At 40.7% G+C, this 24,643-nt stretch overlaps 1 protein-coding gene across 1 annotated transcript; it reads right to left on the bottom strand.

Moving 5' to 3' along the window:
• Window positions 1-238: 238 nt before the first annotated feature.
• Window positions 239-14,707, bottom strand: LOC125481684 (zinc finger protein 608-like). Its single transcript, XM_048593551.1, has 3 exons — window positions 14,321-14,707; window positions 11,206-12,311; window positions 239-475 (listed from the first exon to the last, which is right to left on the bottom strand). The coding sequence occupies exons 2-3, from the start codon at window positions 12,127-12,129 to the stop codon at window positions 239-241; spliced, it is 1,161 nt and encodes a 386-aa protein (XP_048449508.1). The 5' UTR covers window positions 12,130-12,311; window positions 14,321-14,707.
• Window positions 14,708-24,643: the final 9,936 nt, after the last annotated feature.

Raw genomic sequence — 24,643 nt, 5'->3', positions numbered from 1 at the left:
AAAACAAAAAACTGGAAATCACAGCTGGTCAGGCAGCATTTGTGGAGAGCGAGCAAGCTTAGATGACTCTTCATCAGAGCACTCTTATCTCCACCCTTATTCTGATCTGTCTCTGTTCCTTAGCCTTCTATATACTTTGCTAATCCAAACTGTTGCTGCTCATAATCAAGCCCGATTCATGCAAAAATCCCTGATCTTGCAGTTCTACAGTCAACCTAAGGCATCAAATTAAAAATGATCAACTCTGAATTTCAACCACACCACTACGATTACCCCACTCGATATCCTTCTTCAGCAAAACTTCCTCTAAACGCTCCATTCGTTTACATTCTCCACATACATCCCCCATTACCGTCTTACCTCCGTTTGCCCCAGTATCGGGGGCCATGCCTTGAAACACTTTGATTCCATTCTCAGGAGTTTTTTCCTTAACTAATACACACCCCAATTCATTGATATGGTCATTGTACCAATGCTGCAAGCATTGTACTAGAACCAAAAATGAAAATAAACTTCAGTGTTGTGATAATTTTGTACATCACATTTTTCATTCCAAGGGAACACCCCTGAGGTTTATTATACATTATCCTGCCCTGGACCTTTGAATGTTTGCACTGCTCATAATTTATGAATGCATTCGGCAGAAGCTGTAAACAGCAAAGCCAATGACAGTAAAGAAGATGGCAGTGGGAAGCAAAAAACTGACAGCTTTGAAAAGCCAGAGGCAATTTAAGTGCCCAGGGACTGGAATTAAAAACGTTACACTAATGACACATGACTTCTCCCATTACAGAATAATAATAACTCAGTTTATTTTGCTTTCGGTATTTTAGTAAAATGAAATATGTCGTCCATTCACCTCCTGATGAAACGAAGTAACCTTTCACTAGCTGACCTCTAATTTTGAGAACACAATCTCATCTTTGGAACACTATTAGCTTTAATTTTATCAAAACAGGTCTCCATTAGCTTTTAAATGCAACCAACATTTTACAACTGACACTGTCTAATTACAATGTTCATCTGTATGTATGCCTTCTAGAGTTAACTATTTTTGCTACATACCAAGTTTCCTTTTATTCTTTGAGAAGATTATATTTAATGTTTAGGATCCTAATCCTTAAAGTTAAATTTCCATGAATTAGGAAGGAAGCAAAATTGTTACAGGGAGAAGTGAGACATATTTAAGTCTAAGGAGAAATTGCTGCATACATACTCATCTGCTGATTTTCAATTTTCAAAACAAAACCACTAATTTCACAGAAGTTTGCTCAACTGCATTGATACTCAAATAGCTATCCCAGTTTCCTAATCCATCAGGCATCTGTATACCATTGTTTCACACAAATTTGTGTATGATTATTTCGGTACTTCATTTAACTCATTTCCATTTGCACAACTGTGCTGTTCTCTAAAACAAAGCTGGATATAGGCCTTCTGAACAGACCAAGATGTTATCCTAAGTAATTCATTTGTTCAGTAAAGGACTTCCGTGGTAACATTAAAATTCTCTCCTGACATTCACCGTCTAATCATGTGCAACAATGGCACGCCGTAACTTTATTCACTGGGAAGTAGAACAGCTCCCTTTGTGCGTCAGTAATATATTATTTTACAACAGGAGATTGGGCAGTGAAAGATCAAGGCTGAGGATGAAAATGGAAGAGAGGAATGGGTCTTTCTACACTTCTGACATTCCTTACAAAGACAAGATTGTCCAAAATCAACGCGTGCAAGACAAAGAAAGAATCAACGTTGCAAGTAAGGAAAGGCGACCAGATTTGTTTATTTAGAATGAATGTATGAAGACAATGAATCTAATAAGAGTTGCTGCCAGGATTAAAAGTACACAAGCATTCCCCAAGATACAAAGACTGAAAGAGCCAGCAGAGATTAGTAATGTCAGCAAGGACAGTTCTTACAGAGGAAACAGATTGTGTAGGATAATATAGCGATGGTGTAATGGAAACAGCTGCTTGCTTTATATTCCGCTGTCTGGCATCTGCTACAGCATCATGGGAAAGGTTGGTTTAGAATTTCGACAGCAAATGTAAATTCAGACAACTAGCCAAACAGCAGAATGCAGTATGGGCAAGAAGAGTAGGATCAACTCTTTAGAAACTCAGATTGAAAGAATCAGAAAACAGATTCCAGCAGAGCTTGACTTCTGAGTACTGAGAAATATTACTAGAAAGCTGTAGACTTAGATAAAATATCCGATTGGATTTGGGTGTCATATCTGGGCAGTAACAATTAATAATGATAAAGAAATATACAGCACACTTAAATACTGCATATTATTTCTCCCCAACCTCTGCTTTTATAGAGGCCTGACTAAAAACGCGATGAACTGCTTCACCTGTAAATGTAAATCCACTTAGTCAATATTCAGTGCTATGTGCACCATATGTGAAAACTTTAGGAGAAAATTGAAAATAAAATTAAATACACCCCTTGATAAAGCTAAACCAGTACAAAGCCATCTGTTTCTATTAGGGTCAACTTTGAGAGGAAGAAAGACATATTTATCAAGAGGTTTACCTGCTCTCTTTGAGGAAGCACCTCCTTGCACAGTCAGGAATGGGATTTTACAGCCATTTACCCATTGAAAACATACTTCTTGTTCAACATCAGTTTAAACAGTTGTGAAAAGGAGGTTTCATGTCAAATGGCTTAATTGTCTCTTGTTTATTTAATAAAGAGTAAACTATGAACTGGAAGTGTGAGAAATTGAAGAGAAAACATCTAGATCCATTCTTTTACATGAAATATCCTCTGTAAAGTAAACACAAACACTGAGTTCTTGACGGTATTTCTATATGTACCAAAGCTCAACTTTGAAACACAGAAAAAAAGACAGGATAATAGTCTCAATCTCTCCATTTATCAAGGGACCACTAACCGCTCGTCTTTAACAAAGCAACTTAAAAAAAATTAAACAGCAGCAGAGCTCATTTAACTTCATATTAAACAGTATAACAATGGCAAAATATCTATCTAGAGTGAATTCTACAATGTGTTTTCCAGTAACCTAAATTACAGCATTTTATATGTTTTATTATTTCTACTATGCCTTTTGTGTGGCGAAATAAAAGTTCCTTTCTAAATCAGCATCTAAACATTGCCCAATGTTAGAAAAATTGAACAATTTAGTTAAAACCTTGAACAGATACAATTCACATCCCCCGCTAAACCTACTAATGGAACAGCAATCCTGACATGTGACCCCAGAGAAATGCATCACCCCTCCCCTCACAATTCTGCTTTTAGCTCCCAAAAAAATGATACAAACAGCCCTATTGTCACCCAATCCACATTTAATCCATGCATTAATGTCTGAATAGTTTTACAACCTTTCATTCAAATGCAAAGGCTTTGTTCAACTTGCCAAGACCATTTAGTTTGGATTAAAGGGAAAAAAGCAACAGACACACTGCACTAAAAACCATCATGGACACAAAGCAGCCTTTGGTATTACTGCTGTCCTTCTATTTTAATACCCTTTAGTGGCAAATTATCGCTTGGCCTGATCTTCTGTTCTTCACTAACAAAGGTTATCCAATTTGAAGATCTCGCCCCAGTTAATGTTCCAAGCTGCTGAATTAAAATGCTGGTTCAAGCAGCTATTTAACCTGCTGAATACGCTTTTCGGGCACATTTTTCACAATGCTTAAATTGAGTTTCCTTTTAAAAAATAGGATATGTGAGTTTCAGCTGGTCAAAAGCACACACGCACAGAGCTTCATTCTGCTGTTTTCATTCTCCGCACAGAGCCTCAGCTTGGAAGAAAGGAACAGAAAGAAAATGTACAACCTACCACAGCATACATTTTCAACGACCTCGAGTAATTCCATCATGTTTTTGGGAAACACAGATCTTGTCCATTCGACAAACTGCTATACCGTAAATCATGTATTACACTAACTTAAAATGATAGTGAAAGTTGGATTTGACATTTTAATACATTACCAGGGTCGCACTTGAAAACTTGACAGCTTTTATTTTACTTGTGGAGTCAATCTCTGTACATACAGATACTTTCAGCCTTTGGTTTTCAATAAGGATTGGAGAGTTTGTGTTTGACAGGGTTTATCTAAGCTCAAGGACGAGCTTTATGCTTAGTTGGCTGCAAGATTTGATTACGCAGACGGATTTCCTATCTCACTTCCATACTACTTCATTTCAGATCCTGTATTCAACTAAAACTCTGCAATCAGGGTCATTTTCTGCTACTGACAAGTAACAGATTCCATTGAGAGTGAAAACATATGAGAAAAACACAAAATTCTGATTTCCCATTGTTTATACACTGGGGTCTACAAATGTCAGATACTCTTGAAAAAGATCAATGCATATGTATTTTTAAAAACTGCATACTCCAAATCTTTCCAGTTCATATACATGTGACACAAATGTGGGTGTCATCTTAACAATATTATTTTTGCTCTTTGAACAACACATAAGGGTGTGCTGGAAAAAAATGACCTGAAATTGTTTCTTTTCAAAGAGATGTAGCCCACCACAGAGCAAAAAAAATCTTTACTAAAATGATTGAGGATAAATTGAAATTAAGAATGTCATTGCTGTGATTTGACATCCATATGAAAACACACCATTATGCTTCTAATTACCTTGACCCACATGGGAAAAGCAGGAATGCATTATGCGCTAATGATCACAACTAGAGGTCCTGCCTTTTCTTTTGCAAGGAACGGGGAAGATCCTCCCTGCAGCTTCACTATTAACATGTCTGTTTCCTGTCAGCCCACTCAGAGATAATGTCATTTATCTTGGAGCGGCACAAGACCAGTCATTAGCCTCAATAAAAAGACCTCGAACAAAGAACAGTGATTGCTATCCATTGCTCAGAGTCTGCAGCCAAAAAACTAATTTCTTTGGGGGATGGGGGCGTGGAGACATTGCAATGAAGTGCTCACACACCAACCAGAAGCAGATTTCTCCTAATGAATGTTGATTATTGTAGATGATTTAGATAACCACATAAAACACCAGGCTTGAACACTTTAACAATCAACAGAATTTAATTTTAGACAGGAATAGAAGATGTAGGACACAATCCAGCCAGTCAGACAGCACTGGTGGAAAAAACAAACCAGTCAGCATTCTGATGAAGAGGCACAACCTGAAACATTAATTTGTCTGTTGTCTGCACAGATGGCAACTTTTTGCAGCATTGTTTGTGTTCTTGTTTAACATTTCAAGGAGCTACTGCGATCTTGCTTTCTATTTTGAGTTTAGTTTTGGTAATGTTTAATTAAACAAAATTTCCAAGGCAAAGATCAATGAAGGTTTATTGATAAGGGTACCAAGGGATGTGGAATAAATAAAGATAATGCATGTGACTTGATGTAAATGAATGGCAGGGGATAAAAGGTCAATGCACATTTCAGATTCCATAGTCATAGGACTGAAGCTTACAGTCTTTTTGGCAAACCATGTTTGGTTTGGTGGAATGGTTGTCAATGCGAAGGTGAGTGAGTTTCTTGCCATTTATGGGTGGTGCTGCATGGATGGGACTTCCTCTTCCCCCAGGACCACCCATGAAAGCCATGACACCAGATCATTCCAGCCTGCTCCAAGGTTGCCACCAAGGTTAAAGCAGCCTGGAGGAATGCCCAGCGCGATAGGAACAAGGTCAATGTCCTTCTTCACTCCGCCAGCGTAAATGCCACTATCTTTTCTCCAAGACCTCACCCTCACTACCTCTGCTACTGGATTCACCTCCTGCCGAGGCTCATGCTCTACCACTCTCACTAATGTTTTGCACGACTTGTCCACTCGCCCTCACTCACCTCAACATGTAATACTACTTACCCTCTGTACTGCGTACTCACTCACTCACTCAGGAAAACTTCTCACCTGCACCAACAGTCATAGCTATGGCACCCAACAGACCACCATACACCCATTTTCATCTTCCACAGTACCTGCCTCTCTCTCGTTCAGAACCAAAACAGCCCTCAATAGGATAGGAAGGGTCAAGACCAGTGGTATGCTACCATTCATTTGGCTCCTTACCCCTTATCAGGAAAGGATTCTGACTGACTGCCTGAGCAGAGCATAGGCTGGTATGGGAACCTGCTTTCAACTTACTCTGCAGGGATCCCACGAGCAAAGGAGTGGACCTGATGCCTACTGACACCATGGCAAGTTTCCTTTCTTCGTGTTGGTGCTAAACGACATGGCAGGACAGTGGAAATATGAGCCTGGTATCTCTAGCTGAGGGGACAATGCACAATAAAGCAAGGCAACGCAAAGTATGGCAAGGATGTTGTGGACATCCAGGTAGACTCAGAGTCAGAGTGCACTTTAACAGCAAGTGAAAAGACCAGGGATGCAGTCAGCCCCAGTCCATGAGCTGGGTATGTGTCCCTTAGCACAAAGTATCCCTACTGCAGCATTGAAGTGCTGGTTGCCAGTGTAGCCAGAAGTACAGCACTGAAGTGGATCAGACATGTGCCGTGAGAGTTTAAAGAGGCTGGCACCCCTGTAGGATGCCACTGTGTATGTGGATGGTGCCCCCAGACCATGCCCAAAACGTTGGTACATGTGTCCAACAAGCATGACATTTGGAACGAGAAGCAAACTGAACCCAACAGGAACCTGCCCTGGTTTCCACGTTGAGATTTTCTAACTCTATGGTAGTGAGCTTTTTTTTATTCACTTATGGGACGTGGATATCACTGGCCAGGCTGGAATTTGCTGCCCAACCCTAATTCTCTTGGAGGGCACTTCAGAATCAACCACATTGCTGTGGGTCTGGAGTCACACGTAGGCCAGAACCAGATAAGGGTAGCAATTTCCTTCCCTAAAAGACATTAGTGAACCAGGTGAGTTTTCCCTGACAATCAGCAATGGATTCATGTTCATTGCGGCACTGTTAATGCTAGATATTATTAAATTCAATTTTCATCGAAAACACCAGCATCTGCCATGGTAGGCCTTGAGCCTGAAACTCCAAAACACTACCTGGGTCACTGGATGAAATAGGCTAATGATAATACCATTAGGCCACTGCCTTTCCCTGAAAGATCAGTTAAAATCGCAACCCATGGCAAGTTGTTAGCAAAGGGTTTAACAAGCAATAATGAACAACAATTGGGAACTCATCACTGCCTAGAGAAAGTCTCACCACACTACTTGGGAAAAGCATACAAGATGAAATGACCTCGATGTCGAGGTGGATCTTGCTGAACATTTCACCTGATTGTGTCATCATCTCACCATAACCCACATTGCTCAGCACCTAAGATACCATCAATTGCACATAAATGGCTGTGTTCTTATACCACAGAAAGTCCATAGCAGTTAAAGAAAACACATATAATTCTTCTCCCCGAAGACTCTTGTGACTTGCTTTCTCCCAACAGTCCTCCGAAATCTGTTACTAACAATTGGCAGCTTCAATTTTGGTTAATGTAAAGGCGTGCATTTGTACTGAGCCATTCATGATCTCAGGAGACCCTTCGGCATTTCACAGCCCACTTTTGTACCTTAGTCCCTGCTGTAACATATCAAAAAAACTATTAAGGCATAAAAATGTAACACACAAAATTGAACTTTACAATAAGTTTTGATGATATGTTCTAGTCTGGTCTCCTTTTAAAGTTATGATCTCTAAAAAGCATTTTACATGCATACTACCTTGCGAATGAAATTTAAAAAAACAGCCCATTGGCAAGAAAAAATCAATAGCAATTTTGGTCTCACAGATCTTGGGAGGTCACGACAAGTTCGTCTAGAAAGTTCTCAGCAGTCAAAGGCCACCAGCTCATTCACCCCTTCTGAAAAAGCTCTGGTCACACTATTCAAAGTTACAAAGCATTAAGTAGACTGAAGAGTTTTTTGTTCTACAGGGACTCGTGCTAGTTGTGGTACAATTCACCAGCCAAATCTCTTCTTGCAGAGTTTTGAGTCAGCTTTTTAAACCGCTCCACATTCAACAAATGCGTCCTTTGTTTTCTTCATTAACGACTGCTTACCACTTACAGTCTTTTGCTACAGACTGTAACAGACAAGTAACAGCAGTATACAAAGAACAGGAAGGTAAATGTATGTTTCAATCAATTAATCAGCAGGAACAAAGACAAACACAAAAGGCACAGTAGAAAATGTGCTTCTGGCTGCAACTTACTCTCAATACCATTCCTTTCTACTGAGTGGTCTAATGCAACAGAAAAATAGTTGCTAGCATTAATGTATGTCAAGTCATTTGTGAACGCAATTCTCAGCTGTGAAATGTATCACTGCATCACTTTCAAAGGGTGACAAATTCCTCCCTGAGATATTAACAAGCCTTATGAGAACTCTCAAGCCTGCTCCCGCAGAATGTTTTTTACAGTCAACTGTCAGTCTTAGCAAGAAAACTACTGTGTGGTGTATAAAGTGTGGCTTTCCAGTTGTGCTCTATATTGCAGTAACGTACTTTAACAATTAAATCAATTTATCTAGTCAGTGATTGCTCACATTTTTAATACCTTACCACGACCAAATCAAATGCATTATTCTATTCCATTGACTAGATAAATGAAAGTGCAAAATTTTACTAACTACTGGAGAAGCACTGGGTGTTAGCAAGCCTTTATTAGCTAATCCTATATTAGAAGGATTTTGCCAAATACTAGGAGTGGTTATTGGTGTTGCCAAGTCTACTTAAGTCAGACATGTTAGCAACAGCTAAACCACAAAAATGGGCTACATAGAAATAGCTCAAACAACTCAAATTATAGGCTGCTTTTTACTTGAGCAATACTTGTAGGGAGTGGCAGGTTTTACAGCATACTTGTGGTTTTATGCATAAAAGGCATGCAGAAACAGAGTCACAAAAATAATTAGTTTTAATAGGCTCCAATTTATCATGTTTTACATGACTAACTGCAGCAAACGAATAGAATAAACAGACCAAGAATAAACCTGCAAGCCCATTGCAGAGATTAAACAATGACTATTACTCATAAAAATTTACCTTAAACATTTAGCAACCTGCTATTCACACAAGTATAGTTGGACACATTTGTCTTCAACTTCATTCAAGCCAGACAATTGTATAAATATTTCACAGCTTGTTACAACATGGTTGAACAAAACGTGCCTTCACCTTTCAAATAAATAACAAGTACAAGACACAAGTGTCTACATTAAAAGCATGGGTTATGTATCGGTATCATTTCATTTCCTTCAAGTCATATATTGTGCCTGCTGCAAATTTAAATCTGAATGATCTCTGAAGCAGTCAAAAGGAAAACAAGGCTGTGCCAGAATGAATAGAATGTGCTTGTCAATTATATCTGGGAAGAATCAAGACAAGCAAGTGGCAGTGCAATACTGGACATTTTTGTGTATGACCCACTGACTGAATATCAGCAGGCACTGGTTTTGAACACACTGATTTGATTGTTTTGAGGAATAGACACACTAAAACATTTTCCCCAGGAGACTATTTGAGGTATAAATAAGGGAGAAATAAGAGTAGTGAAACCACACCACTCTAATCTCTGTTGCCATGACACCTGCCTCTAGGATTTGAAAATGTACAGATTGCCTGCTAAACAAAACTGTTGAATCTGAACATTTGGCTGAAAGATTAAAAACGCTTGGGGGTGCAGGGAGCAAAGCTTTCTGCATTCTACACAGCCAGCAAATTCAATCAAATGGTCTTGAAACTTTTAACCACAGCCATTGTGAAGAACTGATTAGAGCAAGTTATCTTCATATTTAACACAGATTAAAACGGCTCCCAATTTGCAGTCTGCTGGAGACCAAAGTAAAACGATTTGATTGGGAAGTTGTCATGCATGTCAAACAGTTTGCCAATCTCTCCTTCATTCTGAATCTGTTTAGATACCCTTCTCATGGCTAATAGACTATGGAACATTAGCCTCTGCACCTTACTGTTTAAATCTTTATTAACATCTCAAATGTCTCCTTGAAACTGTTGGCCAGTAATAAAATTAATCAAATAAAATACCGTTTTCCAAGCCAACCAATCTTGCTGCTGTCTAAAGTTTCCAACAGTAGTATCAGCAGACTTGCAAAGGTCACCACCTCTACAAACTGGGAATTCACTTTATTATGCACAGGAACAAAATTCTCTCTGACTCAACTGACCAATTCCCATTACAGGGAATCTATTTATTGAGTCCAATGGGAAGAGAAAGGTTGAAAAGTGGACTGCAAGGTACCTGACAAATTATATTAAAAGGAAGTAATTATTCTGAAAGCACTCATTCTATATTTTCTTCACTAAAATCATGTACCACAAAAGCTTCATTGTACATAATAATGCAAAGCAGTTTTTAGGGCTTTGATTCAAACATGCCTATTAAAATAGGACATTTGCAGGGTTTGTTCAGGAATGGTGAGGGCATAGTTTGTAAAACTGTTACTTACAGTAAGTGGTTGACGTCTTAAAATAGCACAATTCCAGTGACACTTCCCACTACCCCTCTAGCCCAATAATTATCCAACAAACAATGGATCAGAGCCTCCTGAGAAACTCCACATTGTCTGGATAATCGCCAACATATCAGAAGCCAGGTTGCATACCAACAATGGAAGGCAAGACCAAACTTCCTTTTCACATTGCATCTACATAACAGATCATCATGCTTACACTCATGTTAGTAAAATGTCAGGCATCATATCGACCATCTCTACATCCCAAAAAGGCAAGGCCAGTCCGGCTTTTATGAACGCGTTTACTGTTGTATTTGATTACAAAGCACCTCCCCCATCCTTAAGGCAAACAGTAGTGATTACAATAACCTCATCTCTCTCCAGCTGCGGCGGTTATTCCGTTGTTTGTGTACATAACCATAACACCAACAGGTTACTTTAAAAAAGTGAAAATGTTGGTGTTTCTCATTTATTCAAGCCTTCCAAAAAAAGCTGTATCATAAATGTTATTGCACTAAAATGCATTATAAGACGAGCTGTTTGGGACAGTCGTTAAGGAATGCAACCACAAATTATATTACACCTCCAACCTCATTAAAATTGGCGGGTGCTCAAATTAAAACATCAAAAATATTGCCTTGCTATGTATAAATCACTGTTAGTAAGGTATCGTCACCCCCTGGGAGATTTTCTGCTCAGTGCAGCATTCGTATCACGCGTGGAATAAACATTAAAAAAAACACAAAGAAACCATCAACAATTTCCAGAGAGAAAAAAAAGTGCATTTACCTTCTCGGTTTTCAATTTCTTGGTGGGCCGGGCACTCTCCTCGTCATGCACTTCATCATCTTTTTTCAGCACGACAGGGTTGCTTAATATTCCTGACTCCAGAGTGGTTTTAATGTCCTGGATGCGGGCCGGGGGCTCCCCGCAGCACTGCAAGGCGCTGCTGCCGCTTTTGGCACCGAAATTAAAGAGATGAGCAGCGGATGTCACCGGCACCGACATCGGGGGCTGTCCAGGGTGCACCCCCACCTCCTGCTTATTGCCATCCTTGCGAGACCTGGCAGCGTCCTTATCCCGCTTCGAGCCTCCCCTGCCCGAGCCCTTGCCCGCTTTCTCCTCTTTGTTTTTAGTGCAATTGCCAAGGGCGGTGTTATTATTAATGTTATTGTTATTATTATTGCAACCACCGCTGCTGTTGCTGCTGTTGTTGCTGCTGCTAACTGTTTGACCCAGGGCTGAATTCATGCCAGAAACATCTCCAGGGCGCCCTTGAACTTCCTGCCTCTTGCCAGCACTGCTAATTTCAGGAATCCCATACAGTGCGGCGGAGGAGAGAGATTTATTAGCATCCTTGGAAGTTTTGCTTCTTTTCACTTTGGATTTGCCAGTCTCCTTGTGGGGGTTTCCCGGGGGTGGCTGGACTGAAGCGGAGGTAAATTTGAGGCTCTCAGAAAGGGCTGAAGCTGCTGTGACACTAGCCCCGCAGTCCTTGCTGCTGCTGCTACTGCCCGGGGCTGCAATGCTGCTCACGCTGCTGCTGGAACTCGAGTTATTCATCTCCAATTTCTGCCTGTCTTTCTCCAGATCCGCGTCTAAATCGATGATCAGATTCCCCACTCCAATCTCCCAGTCATCGCCACTGTCGTAAGTATCAACCGCGTTTGAATCAACACCTTTACTAGTAGCAATGGAACTGTTCACTGACATCCTGAAGATGGGATCGCTTGGATAAAAACTGGATGAACTTCACTGCTTTGGATCTGGGAGGACATTCGCTTCTCCGACACGTGTTTCAACCCTCTCATATGTTTATTTTATACAGAATGAGATAGATAGATATTGCCCTTATTTTCGAATCACACGATCCACACGCACGAATAAATTACTTCCTGCAAAAAGATAAAACTAATGAATCGGTTGTTGGGTAAGACCAACATTTTTTTTCTCTTTCCTGACTCCCTTTTATTTAGCGAGAGTCTGATTTGAACTTCCCAATATTAAAAGACAATCCGATTACGTGTTTTTTTCCAAAAAAAATTACAGGTCCTTACAGTCGCCCTTTTACATTGTTGACCTTTGTAATTTCACACCAACCCAAATGAGAGACGAAAACAGGAGCAACACAAAAAACAAAAAAAGAACATACGGGGGGGTTTGGGGAAAGGCAAAAAAAAGACACGGACTTTTTTTTTCTTTTGCCAAACACGAGCATCTGAAAAAGTTATCATAGTGCAAAAGAAACGCGTTTAAAAACATTGCTGGAAATGGATCACCGCCCGTTCGCGCTCCATGAGCTCTGCACCAAGGTGGCCTCAGTGACCGCAAATGAGGTTGTTTGACAAAGATCAGTGTAACCATTCAAAGTCTGAAAAGCATGCATCATGGGTAGCTGCAACTCTTACCTTCAAATCATTCAAACATCTCTTCCCCGCATTACAACAACCCCCCCCTCATATAAAAAGAAAAAAAACTGCAACATTTCCCCATACATCACCCATGCTGCACAACTTGTGCTAATATCCAGTGTAATACAGAATGGAAGAAACATTCTAAACCTCATCGCTAAGTCAATGTTTCACTTCTATCTCCTCCTCCTCCTTTCTCCTGGCACACAGACCGGATTCCGTGCCTTTTCCCAGCAAACGAAAAAAAATAAAGTCCACACTCGCGTCCCGAGCAACAATAGCCACATGCATTGGAATATATATTGATCTTATTTTTAACAAAAAAGATTTGATACACAGGTCCAAAAATAAAAAAAAGATAAAGTTTTCAAACTTCACATTCCGCCTTAACCGCATACTTTTGGAAACATCATGATCAGTAAATGATTATGGCACAGAGAGAAAAGAAAGGAAAACTACAAGCGTCCGGTTGAAAGAAGACAGAATGTGCTAACCCTGGGATAAATTAGGCAAGGGGAAAAAAATAACAGCAGAAACCTGGACTGGATTACACATTTTGTCCGGACGTGGCACCATCGTCTCTCAAAACAGTGTCAAACATACAAATTAAGCGAGGAAACGACGCCAGTCAATCATGTGGTAATTTCATAATCGACAGCTTCAAATACAACAAGACGAGGACGGGGGGGGGGGGGGGAGAAGGAGGGGGGGTGGGGAGAGGAAGAAGGAGTATAAAAAAGATATCTTAGATAACCAGCACCGGTTTGTTGCAAACGTTGACGATTGTCTGCTTACCATTTTTTTTGTCATCTTGTACTCGGATTAGGAGCTACACAGTTTAATTAGCTGGCGTTTAGAGCTAAAAGCTGTAATGAATTGTTGATGGATTTGAAGGGGGAGGTTTCGACAACCAACCATCTAAAAGCAGCTATTTTGTTACTGTTCGAGCTTCAATCACGTGAATCCAAGATTCCCTGTAGCTTGACGTGAGAACAAAAATCGGTGACAAGCGTATCAGAAAACTGATCTCGCCTTGGAGAGCAAAAAAAAACCGGGGAAAACTTGAAATCTGTAATTTTAATGGGGGGGATCTCTTAGGGAGCTGTTATCGCCTGGGTGAGATTAAACACAAATCTTCAGTACACGCTGCATGTTCTTTTCATATCAGCAATAAAAGCAGGGGAGGGGAAGCGTTCGTGATCGACAGTTGTAAATGCTTATTAAAGTCAACTTCAGCAAAAAAAAACTTGCAGCTATTTACAAGCTCAAGTTAGCACGGTAGGTGTCACGAGGGACTAACAGACAAATTTGTTTCCTCTTTTAAAAATCATGGAAGTAAAACCAAAAAGAAGGAAACAGCATCGGACACAATTTTCAAATCAACAAGATGAATCAAAACTAAATCGTATTCAGTAATCTCCTAGATTTTATTCAAAATTGGGAACAGGGAGTAAAGTTTTATTTTACAAAACATGAACTTGAAAAGCGCTTACTTGTCTTGCCAAAAGAGACGATTGTCTGGTGGGACTGGTAAAACTTCACACTGAGATTACTGTACTTACGATCGGTATTGGCTCGGTTTTGCCCTGGTCTTCGTGTAATATAAATGCATTTGTTTGTTTTACATCAAGTGCTGTGCTAATGTGACTGCCTGTTCTATACCACTGTGGCTGTATGGCTGGATGTGTGTTCGCCGGGTGGATTGGCTTGTCGTCGCAATGTCTGTGTGAATTGGTTTGTCCTCACAGTGTCTGTACTTTTCTGGGTGGATTGGCTTGTCCTCGCAGTGTCTGTGTGTTTTGCTGGGTGGATTGGCTTGTCCTCGCAGTGTCTGTGTGTTTTACTGGGTGGATTGGCTTGTCCTCGCAGTGTCTGTGTGTTTTGCTGGCGGAACATTTGTGTCTGTGCTCCAGACCCGGCTCTTCTCCTTTGTTTCACAGACATTCGCCCTGCAGCCACTCAGAGCGCAGCTTTTATGAAACTGAGCTCAATCATTGGCTGCGCGTTTTCCCATCTGTGTGTGTGTGTGTGTGTGTGTGTGTGAGAGAGAGAGTGGAGCTGAGCTTCCAGCGCCAGAGTCGTCAGTCCCTGCGTGTCAAAGGAGCTTCCAACAGAGTCAGCACTAGAGCATTCAACTCCCAACAGTGGAGCGTTTAGCTAGCAGAGCCTGCAAAACTCAGACACTTCCACCCTTGTCTCGTCAAAGCCCTCAACAGCCAGCAGTACCTGAATCAAGCACCCAGCTGAACCAGATCCAAGAATGTAGGACCCAGTGAACATAAAACAAATAGTTTCTGAAGAAGGGTCTAGGCCCGAAACGTCAGCCTTCCTGCTCTTCTGATGCTGCTTGGCCTGCTGTGTTCATCCAGCTCTACACCTTGTTATCTTAGTTACACTGACTTGCAGCTTCATCCAGAACTTATACTACGGAAGGCACACATTTAGATTTTCTTCAGCCTTCATCCAGAACGCTTAGGTCATGGGATTTAGATATGCAGTAAAATGTAACCACCATCCAGATAATTTATCTCATGCCTATTTACAATTATAGCGATCTGTCCTTTACCAGAAATTACTTTCCTATTCATCCAGAAAATACAGATTGAAGACAATATTTAGACTAATAGTCTTTTCAGCACCTCAACCAAAACGATAGCCCACCATTTTACTTAAGATTATACTTTCAAGCATTGAACTTTAAAATCAGAAAGGACATCACTCTTCTTTGCACACAGCACTTTTATTTAAAAAATCTTCTTTATCCAGCATATTTTAAAAGCACGACAGCTGGAAGCATTCACTTTAATCTGTAAAGGAATCATTTCCCTCTGTGGTGTTTGTGTTGTTCCTAAATTAAACATGTAAGAATTTTTGCTCTGCCAGTGTATTTTAATTGTTGAGCAATTACAAGGGAACGGCAGTATCTTTGATCTGTGTTCTTTTAGACAAGCCATGAAGAACACAGTGACTGATTTTTTTTTAATTACCATGTTAAGGGTACGCGGACTGCTGTTCCATTGCATTAGCCCAAGCGAGATGGATAGTCTGCAGTGAAAACATTATGAAATCATAGAATCCCTAAAGTCCGGAAGCAAGCCATTCGGCCCGCTTCCCCTCCGCAAAACATCCCACCCAGACCCACCCACCCCAACCCTATCCCCGTAACCCTGCATTTTCCATGGCTAATCCACCTAGCCTAAACATCTTCGGACTGTAGGAGGAAACCCACGCAGACACAGGGAGAATGTCCAAACTCCACACAGACAGTCGCCCGAGGGTGGAATTGATGTTAGAGACGATTTGCAGCAATCCTTAAAATAAAGTTTTCCGTGTCCCTTTGTAATTTTTTTTCTTGTGCGCCAGATTTTATAATGTGCCCATATATGGCGATTCTGTTTACATTTGTGGATGTTCCTGTACGTGTCTGTTTTTGTATATGTCCAAAGAATTATTGTATGTTATGTCTGGGAATTATATGTACGATCTGTGTATGGTGTTTGTTTGTGTGCTTACATCGTTTATCATAGCTGCATCTACTTGTGTATACGCGTTGTATTTTAAATTTGGATACGTAGGCGTTTTGGCGTGTGTAGCATATGACTTGAGTATAGTATATGCTGTCCGTTACTCTCTGGTGGATGACTTGCATGATTTTTATGCATATCTCTGCAATGTCACTTAGATGCGTTTGCATTTCTATGTGTTGCTTGCAGGATTATAAAACGTGTCGTTTGTGTCCATCAATGCGAATCTTTCACTTTTTTCCCTGTATTTCTGCCAATGGGCACGTTCACGTGTGCCCATTGCTTTTCGATACGTATCTAAGTGGAATTCTTCCCTGGCGCAAAAACAAATCTGTCTGAAATTCACAAACCAGAATATGGAGTTATCCTGGTTTGATGCAGCTGGGCAACTCCCAGATTTAATCAGCAGATAGGCGCCTCGTCTGTGCAGTCTGTGTTGTGTAGTTTCTGCAGTATATAATCTGTGGTGTGGCGTGTATTTGCTGCATGTGCGGCAACTGAACCGTTTGGCGAGTGGTGTTTCTCTGACGACGGCTTGTGTGTTTATTCCTCTTGCTATTTGTCCTTGCCCTTAGAGCTCCCTTCCCCCCTCCCAGCCGATAACACATAGGAGACAATATTTGCAGAGCAAACGTTTGCTCGAGTACAGAACACGCAACGAGAAGCTGTTCAATCCGCATGCCGAACAATCAATGTTCTCTCTTTCTCTGTGGGGGCAGGATGTTAAAATATTGTGTCGTATTTGGCAGCGATCACCCTGGGTCTCTGCAACCGAAAGGCAGCCCGTGTTTAGCTGAAGTGCAACTTTCATGCTTCACTCACATTTGTGCCATAAACACATTCTGCAGAGGTCGTAGTCGGTGTTTCGTAATAGCTTCTTTTTGTTGTGTGTGTGTGCGGTTGATAACAATGTTTCTGTTTGGACATGTTGAGCGTGTTTTATTTTGAGCCCGTGGCAATGCATTAACCAGCGATCATTTCCTCATTCTTCCACTGAGTGTTTCTACAAAGGCGACTGAGTGGGGGGATGGGGCAGCAGCAAAGCTCTGACAATAACCTCACTGGCGTCTGGAAAGCCACATCCAAAATGTTTTAACAAGAGCCATTGCTGGTTTCTATCAATGGATCATTCCTGTTTGCTCCGATTCATTTATGTATCTTGCTTGCTACAACGAAATCCTTTCAAGAGGTTTCACCCTTTAAAATGATAGAGATGAAAGTTTAATATTTGCCTAGCCAATGAATAGCAAAGTATGATGTATATCGTGAGCATGCTGTAGAGGCACGTTATCACACATGCTAAATCTTTCTTGTCTATCAGATTATAAATAGACAATAACGATGTCGGGGGCAGCCATAGGCTCTCGGTCTAATTATATGCGATACCCTTTCGTCGACCAGCAATTTTATTTATACAGCAATGAAACAAATTTGTAAAATATTATCAGCACTGCTTAGCTTTCTAAACGGATTCAGTTTACGTAGATATAATTACTATGGCATCTGCGCATAAGCCATTACAATAATTTAATTATTGTTCGTTCATGTAGTTTTTAAAATGAAACATACATATAATCACAATGTTTTGTTTAACTGTTTGCCCACGAGTGAACATTGGAGATTCTAAATTGTAATAATTCTTAAAGATATTCATTTTCTTTATGACCTTTATGCCTTTGCAGGCTCCATATTTTTGTGTGATTTTACTTTTCTAGCTGTATGCAGATTTGTGAAAAATTATTTTAAAATATATCGCAATATTATGAAATGATAGAACCATAGAGTATAATAGCACCATCCCATCCATCAAATCCATATTGGTATTTTACTCCACAGGAGTCAGCTGGTCTAATTCTGATTTGCTCATTCCCACTTCATTTAATATTATTTTCATTCTCAAGCAGCTTAATTTGGGAATATTGTTTCTATGATAGTTTCTGCCAGACAATTCCACATTTTAACCACCCTCTGTGCTAAGAATTTAGTTTCTAATCTCCCGTGTAGTACATCACATTATCAGCTCTCATTTGCCTGTCTTCTCAATTTGAGTGCGTGCCACAACACCTGCAGAAACAAACCCTGAGACCCTGACTCCCTGTTCCCTCCTATAAGGTTGATTTCATCGTACTAGCAAAGTTGCTCTGAGGCTTTAGCCTATGAACCCAAAGTGTCCAAGCTTACATAAACTGGCTTCATGCCTGAATGTTATTTATTTTCTGATTCATACCAAATTACTGTATTGCACATCTGTCCTTTCCTTTTTACGTGGTTGAGTTTCTAAGTTAAGGTACTGGATCAAGTTCAACAACCAGATTTGTGCACCGGAGGGGTGACTTGGTTGTGTAATGTCCCCAGTAACATTCGATTGAGTGCACCTTGGGAAGCAATTAATTCCTTGCCAGCTTTGTCAATTGATTCAATGTAATTGAAACAAAAAAATTCACTTACTACTCACAAACTGCTGTGATTAGCATTACCGGGAATATTCTGATTATAAAATATTGTTTTCAAAACCTATGAATAAAAATCTAACTTGTCTATTTTCAAGCATTTTTCATCTCAATTTAAAATGTGCAGTTCTATAAAAGAACAATCATTTAGAAAATATAAGGGAAATAAAACGTTCCTTTGTGATATTAGTTATTTTAGTTTTTGATGCATTTTCTGCCTTATTTTAGTGTGTAGTACATTTGAAAAATGCAGATCATAATTCATGTTTAATTTCATATTAATTTCTTTTTGGAATGCAATAGATACTGGAAAAAGTGCAATAGGTTTATTCAAGTTTTAGTTTTGAAAACGGTCTTGCACATCTCACCCGTGTTTACAGAGTCTGATACAGTTTGATTTGCAGCAAAGCAACATTTCTTTTCCACATCACTTCTGCAGTACAACCCCAAATACATTTCGACTGGAAATGTGTAACGTCCCACAATTGTTCATTGTCACTCAGTGACTCACTACTTGACAAAATAACCCTCTTTTCTCCTTACCAAAACTTTCATTACCATGTGTTTTTTTGTTTTCAATATCAGCATTCAACACGTCATTATTACATTCTAATGCAAATTATTGCAGAATAAAGTTGCTTTACCTCAATAATGCTTTGATCCAACCATAGACAATCATCCTCTCTTTTATTAATGCAAATGTTTTGATTTTATGGAACAATCACATTTTATGATTTCTCTGGGTGAGAAGGCATTTCAATGTCAATTTATCACGAATTGTGATCAGTTTGTATTGTAAGGTCGGTTGCACTAGAAACAACGATGAGAGTGATCGAGTATATTCCCCTTTGATCCTGTTACCAGTCTATCTCACCAACTTGGGCTGGACTCAAATGTAGTGGAAATGGAAAGATGTTATCATAACCCCATCAATTGTTTATTCCCTATGCACTTGTAAGGCTAGAGGAGGAACAATAACTTATAATAATATAGTACCCTTCAACCGACAAACATTCCAAGACATTTTACAGGAAATGGGAGAGGACATGGTGGAAGTGATAGAATGTATTGTTGCCAAGCAGGCTTTAAAGTGGGGATGTTTGGAAGTGTGCAGTGGGGTGAGGTCTGGAGACACTGATATTGATAATGGAGGGAGGGAAGGATATAGTGTAGAGAAGAATCAAAAGAGCAAATGATACATAATAGAAAGTGGGGTGAAGGGGCACAGAAAAGGAGCTTGGAGAAAGAATGTTGTAGAGTTGGCAATTAAAGATTACAATTTCAGTTGGAGGAGGTAATCCGAAAAGATTGGTGTGCTGAATTTAGTGCAGTACAAAATGGTCATTTGTGTTCTGGATGCGTTGAATTTTAATTAGTGCAGAATTTAACAAGTCAGTGAGGGAAATCAAGTCTTGAAATGATGAAGACATGGATGAGCACTTCAGTGGAGATGAATATACAAGCATGATGAAGGCGGATGATATTTTGCAAACAAAGTTTTAGAATCTTGATGAGACACCAGATGTCGGGTTTAAAGATCTTCTTATGGTTGAACAGTATTTCAAGGTATACCAACAACTTCGGCTGGAGAAGCAATCAGAAAGATCACGAAAGGGCCTGTGTGAGATGGCAGCAGGGTAGCAGGACTGCATGCAGGCTCTTGCCCGGGGTTCATCTGCTCCCATCTGCTTTCTTCCTTTTTTTTTCACTTGTGCTCTTTTTCTTTTGTTTCTTCTTTCTTTTGTGTTTTTTTTTCCTTTGGCGGGTTAGTCAGTGGCAGCAACGTGGCCATGCGCAGAGCGGCAACAGCCTGCTAGCAATTGGAGGCAGTGGCAGTGGGAGCAGAGCTCCTCCAGCAATTGGAGGTGGCGGTGGCAGACTATTCGAGATGGCGTTGCCAGCAATGGCAACACCTCGGAGGAGGCAGCTGGAGCAGGATTCTAGGCACTGCAACAGCCTGGCTTGGTGGCGGAGCCAGGGACTCCTGGTTGTGGGGTGAATGTGGGATTCAGCGGTGGCAGCAGTGAGGTGGGCCCAGCAGTGAAGAGATGGCACCTAAACTCATACATTGGTGGGTCCAGAGGAGGAGGCAGTGAGGTGGTAGAGGAGAGCTGGTGGTGCAGTCGTCGCTGATTGGCCAGCTCAGTATTCCAAAAGTGGCCTCACCACTGTTTTGGACAGCTGCAAAATGATGTCCAACTCCTTTACTCAATGCTCTGATCAACGAAGGCAAGCATACCAGATGCTTCTTCACCACCCTGTCTAGCTAATTTGGGAGGATTTCTCCACTGATCTTAATGGAGGGATACACCAAAAATTTCCCTGGCACAGGTTGGGAAATGACCCTTATCATTTCACAACTCCAGATTGGTTTTTCAACAAACTGGTATAAAAGGGATATCTTGTACACACTCCAGGAATTTAGGCCACCCTATTAGAGATTAGTTCTGAGTCCATTGCCGTTCCTCATTTATATCAACAATTTGGATGAAAATATAAGAGGTATTGTTAGTACGTTTGCAGATACGCCAAAATTGGTGGTATAGTGGATCATGAAGAAGATTTTCTAAGAATACAACAAGATCTTGATCAGATGGGCTAATGGGCCAAGGAGTGGCAGATGGAGTTTAATTTAGATAAATTCATTTTGGTAAGGTAAACAAGGGCAGGAGTCACACAGTTAATGGTAGGGCCCTGGAGAATGCTGCTAAACAGAGAAACCCAGGGGTGAAGGTTTACAGTTCCTTGAAAGTGGAGTCGTAGCTAGACAGGGTGGTGAAGAAGCATCTAGTATGCTTGCCTTCATTGATCAGAGCATTGAGCAAAGGAATTGGACGTCATTTTGCAGCAGTCCAAGACAATGGTAAGGCCACTTTCGGAATACTGCATACATTTCTGGTTGCCCTGCTTTAGGAAACATGTTGATATCTAGAAAGGGTATGGAAAAAAAATTACAACCATGTTGCCAGGACTAGAGGGCTTGAGTTATAGGGAGAGGCTGGACAGGCTGGGATTTATTTTTACTTGCAGCGTCGGAAGCTGAAGGGTGACCTTATGGAGGTTTATAAAATCATGAGAGGCATGGAAAAGGTGAATAGCCAAGGTCTTCCAAGAGTAGGCGAGTCCAAAACTACAGGGCATAGGTTTAAAGTGAGAGGAGAAAGATTTAAAAGGGACCCGAGGGTCAACTTTTTCAAATAGATGGTGGTGCATGTCAGGAATGAGATGCCAAAGGAAGTGGTGGAAGCAGGTACAATTACAACATTTAAACACAGGTACATGAATAGGAAAGGCTTAGAGGAATATGGGCCAAGTGCAGGCAAATGGGATTAGTTCAGTTTAGGATTACTAGTTGGCATGGACATGTTTGACCATGGGGTCTATTTCTGTGCTGTATGACTCTATGACTCTCTATGGTTGTGAGACTTCCAGTTGGGTGGCGTCCATTGCAGAAAAGGAAGAGGGACCAAATGACCCCAGTGCCTGACCTGGGTGAGAAGATGTAGACAAGGGTTACTGTACAAAATGGGGGCCCAGCCCTAGTGGGGAGAGGCCAACCCCACTGGATGATCAATCTTTAACCTCATGTCCCCCTTGCTTCCCCTTTCTATTCCATCCCTAGTATTCCTTCTCTGAATTCCAGGGAGGGGTTTCAACTCCTAATCCCTGAAATCTAACCACACAAACTGGGGCAAGGTGTCCGTTTTCTCACCAAAAGGAGGGTATCTGATCCTAGGCTGAGGCACAGTCTGTTGAACCTATGAGGAGGGTTCACTATGAGGAGGGTCTTAATGGTAGTGATGAGATTCAGGTTCAAGAGGAAATTTCCAATGCTGACCTTGCCTCGTTTCCATTGCCGAGTTTCCCAAGAATCAAGGAAGCCACAGTTAAATCTGCAAAGCAAAAATCCAAGGCTTCAAAATCATTTACTGATTTAAAATGTCAACCTACCTCCTGGGAGTAATTTCACTGCTACCTTCTTGTTCTGTCTGAATAAAAGCTGCAATCTTGCAGATTAGAGCTGGCTTCTCAACACACCTTCATTTTTTGACCATTCTTCCTATCTCCAATCAGACCTGCTGTTCCATAGTACAATATCCCCGAGTTTCTGGAAATCCAGTTAAGGAGCCAAAATCTAAGGAGTTCAATAATTCCCATTATTTTCCTCCATTACTTTCCCTTTTCAGTCCACACAAAGGCTCCTCTAATTCTGATCTCTTGAGAATCCTCAATTTTAATCCCTACCCCATTGGTGGCTGTGCCTTTAGCAACTTAGGACCTTAAGTTCTGGAAGTACCTCCCGAAAACTCTCTACCTCTCTTTTTCCTCCTGCAAAACAATCCTAAAAACCAGCCTCTTTGACCAAGTGTTTGGCTATCTGCCCTAATGTGGTCTCATGAGGATCAGTGTCAAATTTTGTTTTATAACACTTCTGTGTGGTGCTTAGAGATGTTTTTAGCACATTAAAGGTGCAATATTAATACTTGTTGCTCTATATAGCACCTTTAAGTTGGAAAAGTGTCATGCACAGGGGAATTGTACAAGAGGTGAAATGTATAGGGATTAAGCTGCTGCACATCGTGGTGATATTGCTTTGAATGCATTTAGAATTGGAAACTGATTTGGGAGAATAAAATATAGCCAGAGAAAATATTTGCAGTATGTGCTGAACTCCACAAAAAAATTATATTGTAGAATTAGAGTACCGAATCTCCTCATTATAACATTCCTCGAAATGTGTGGAATACTAAACCTTATCCATCTCACCTTCCAAAAGCAATATAAGCACTATGTACAACTGACCCAAACTAGCAAAACCCATTATATTTGCAGACAAATCTAAGAGTTACTCTGAGGATGACTGGTGTGAAAATTATTTGAAAACCATTTCTCCTGCCCTGAAGCAGTCTTTCTAACCTATACAATATGAAATGGCAATGCATATAATGGATTGAATTTAATGACTGTAGCAGTGGTCTTGTCCACTGGCAATGAATAACCTTACTTTCCTAGGAGCCATCATGGGATTAAATTCCAATCATTCACCTTAGTTGCCTGCCATTGGGGTTCCTGGAAGCTTTCAGGAAGAGAATTCTAAATCCAAGAGCTGCTGACCCTTTAGAGGCCAAAAGCTCTTCAGACTCAGCAGTGTGGCTGGGAGCCCTGGCCACTTCCACTTTTGCTGGAACTGCAGGAGCTCTGTGACAAAAGACAGTAATGAATGCCCTAAAAGAAAGTTAAGTGGGGAAGTGTACGGAGGGCCACTCAGACCCCAGCAAAGTGAGACAGCGGTCAGTGCGGAGGGTGCCAGAATGTTCCTATGAGGTGGGTGGGGGTATTGATGGGGGAGGATGGCATGGCTTTGTCTCATGCCAGGCTCTCTGTGGGCTACAACCAGATGGTCACAGCCCCAGTCCACAGACAGGCTGTCAGCTTTTATTGGATGGGTATCACATCTTTTAAATATTATTTACATGGCAGTAAATATAATATGTTGTAGTTCCTCATGTTTATAGATGGGGAGGCAATGAGTGAATGAGCAGAGAGAAAAAGAAAATGTGGAAGAGGTATTTATTCTGACCTTATATAAAGATTTCAGTTTCACCTTTCCCCACTTATAGGCACTTTGAGACGATTAATTCCAGTGCAGCACTTCAAACACAGTCTTCAGGTTACAGGATCCTCCTGCTTTCTCTGATCTATGTCATCTTTTAACACCAAGTGGAGAAGCAGTATTGAAATACTGGAAGCATCAGGAGGACATAATGGGATGCTCACTTGCTGATTCTGCAACTCATTATAGATATGAGTATGTGAGCGTGCATTACACTATATTTTGTTA

The sequence above is a fragment of the Rhincodon typus genome, chromosome 3, assembly GCF_021869965.1.
Source record: "Rhincodon typus isolate 14 chromosome 3, sRhiTyp1.1, whole genome shotgun sequence".
Lineage (NCBI taxonomy): Eukaryota > Metazoa > Chordata > Chondrichthyes > Orectolobiformes > Rhincodontidae > Rhincodon > Rhincodon typus.
The sequence above is the reverse complement of the archived record's forward strand: the minus strand, read 5'-3'. Positions and strand labels throughout refer to the sequence as shown.

Excerpts from the sequence above, each read along its gene's own strand:
- LOC125481684 (XM_048593551.1), bottom strand. The coding sequence starts at position 12,129 with ATGTCAGTGAACAGTTCCATTGCTACTAGTAAAGGTGTTGATTCAAAC. Across the intron at positions 476-11,205 it reads AGAAATTGAAAACCGAGAAG|CATTGGTACAATGACCATAT; the intron begins GTAAATGCACTT and ends CAATGCTTGCAG.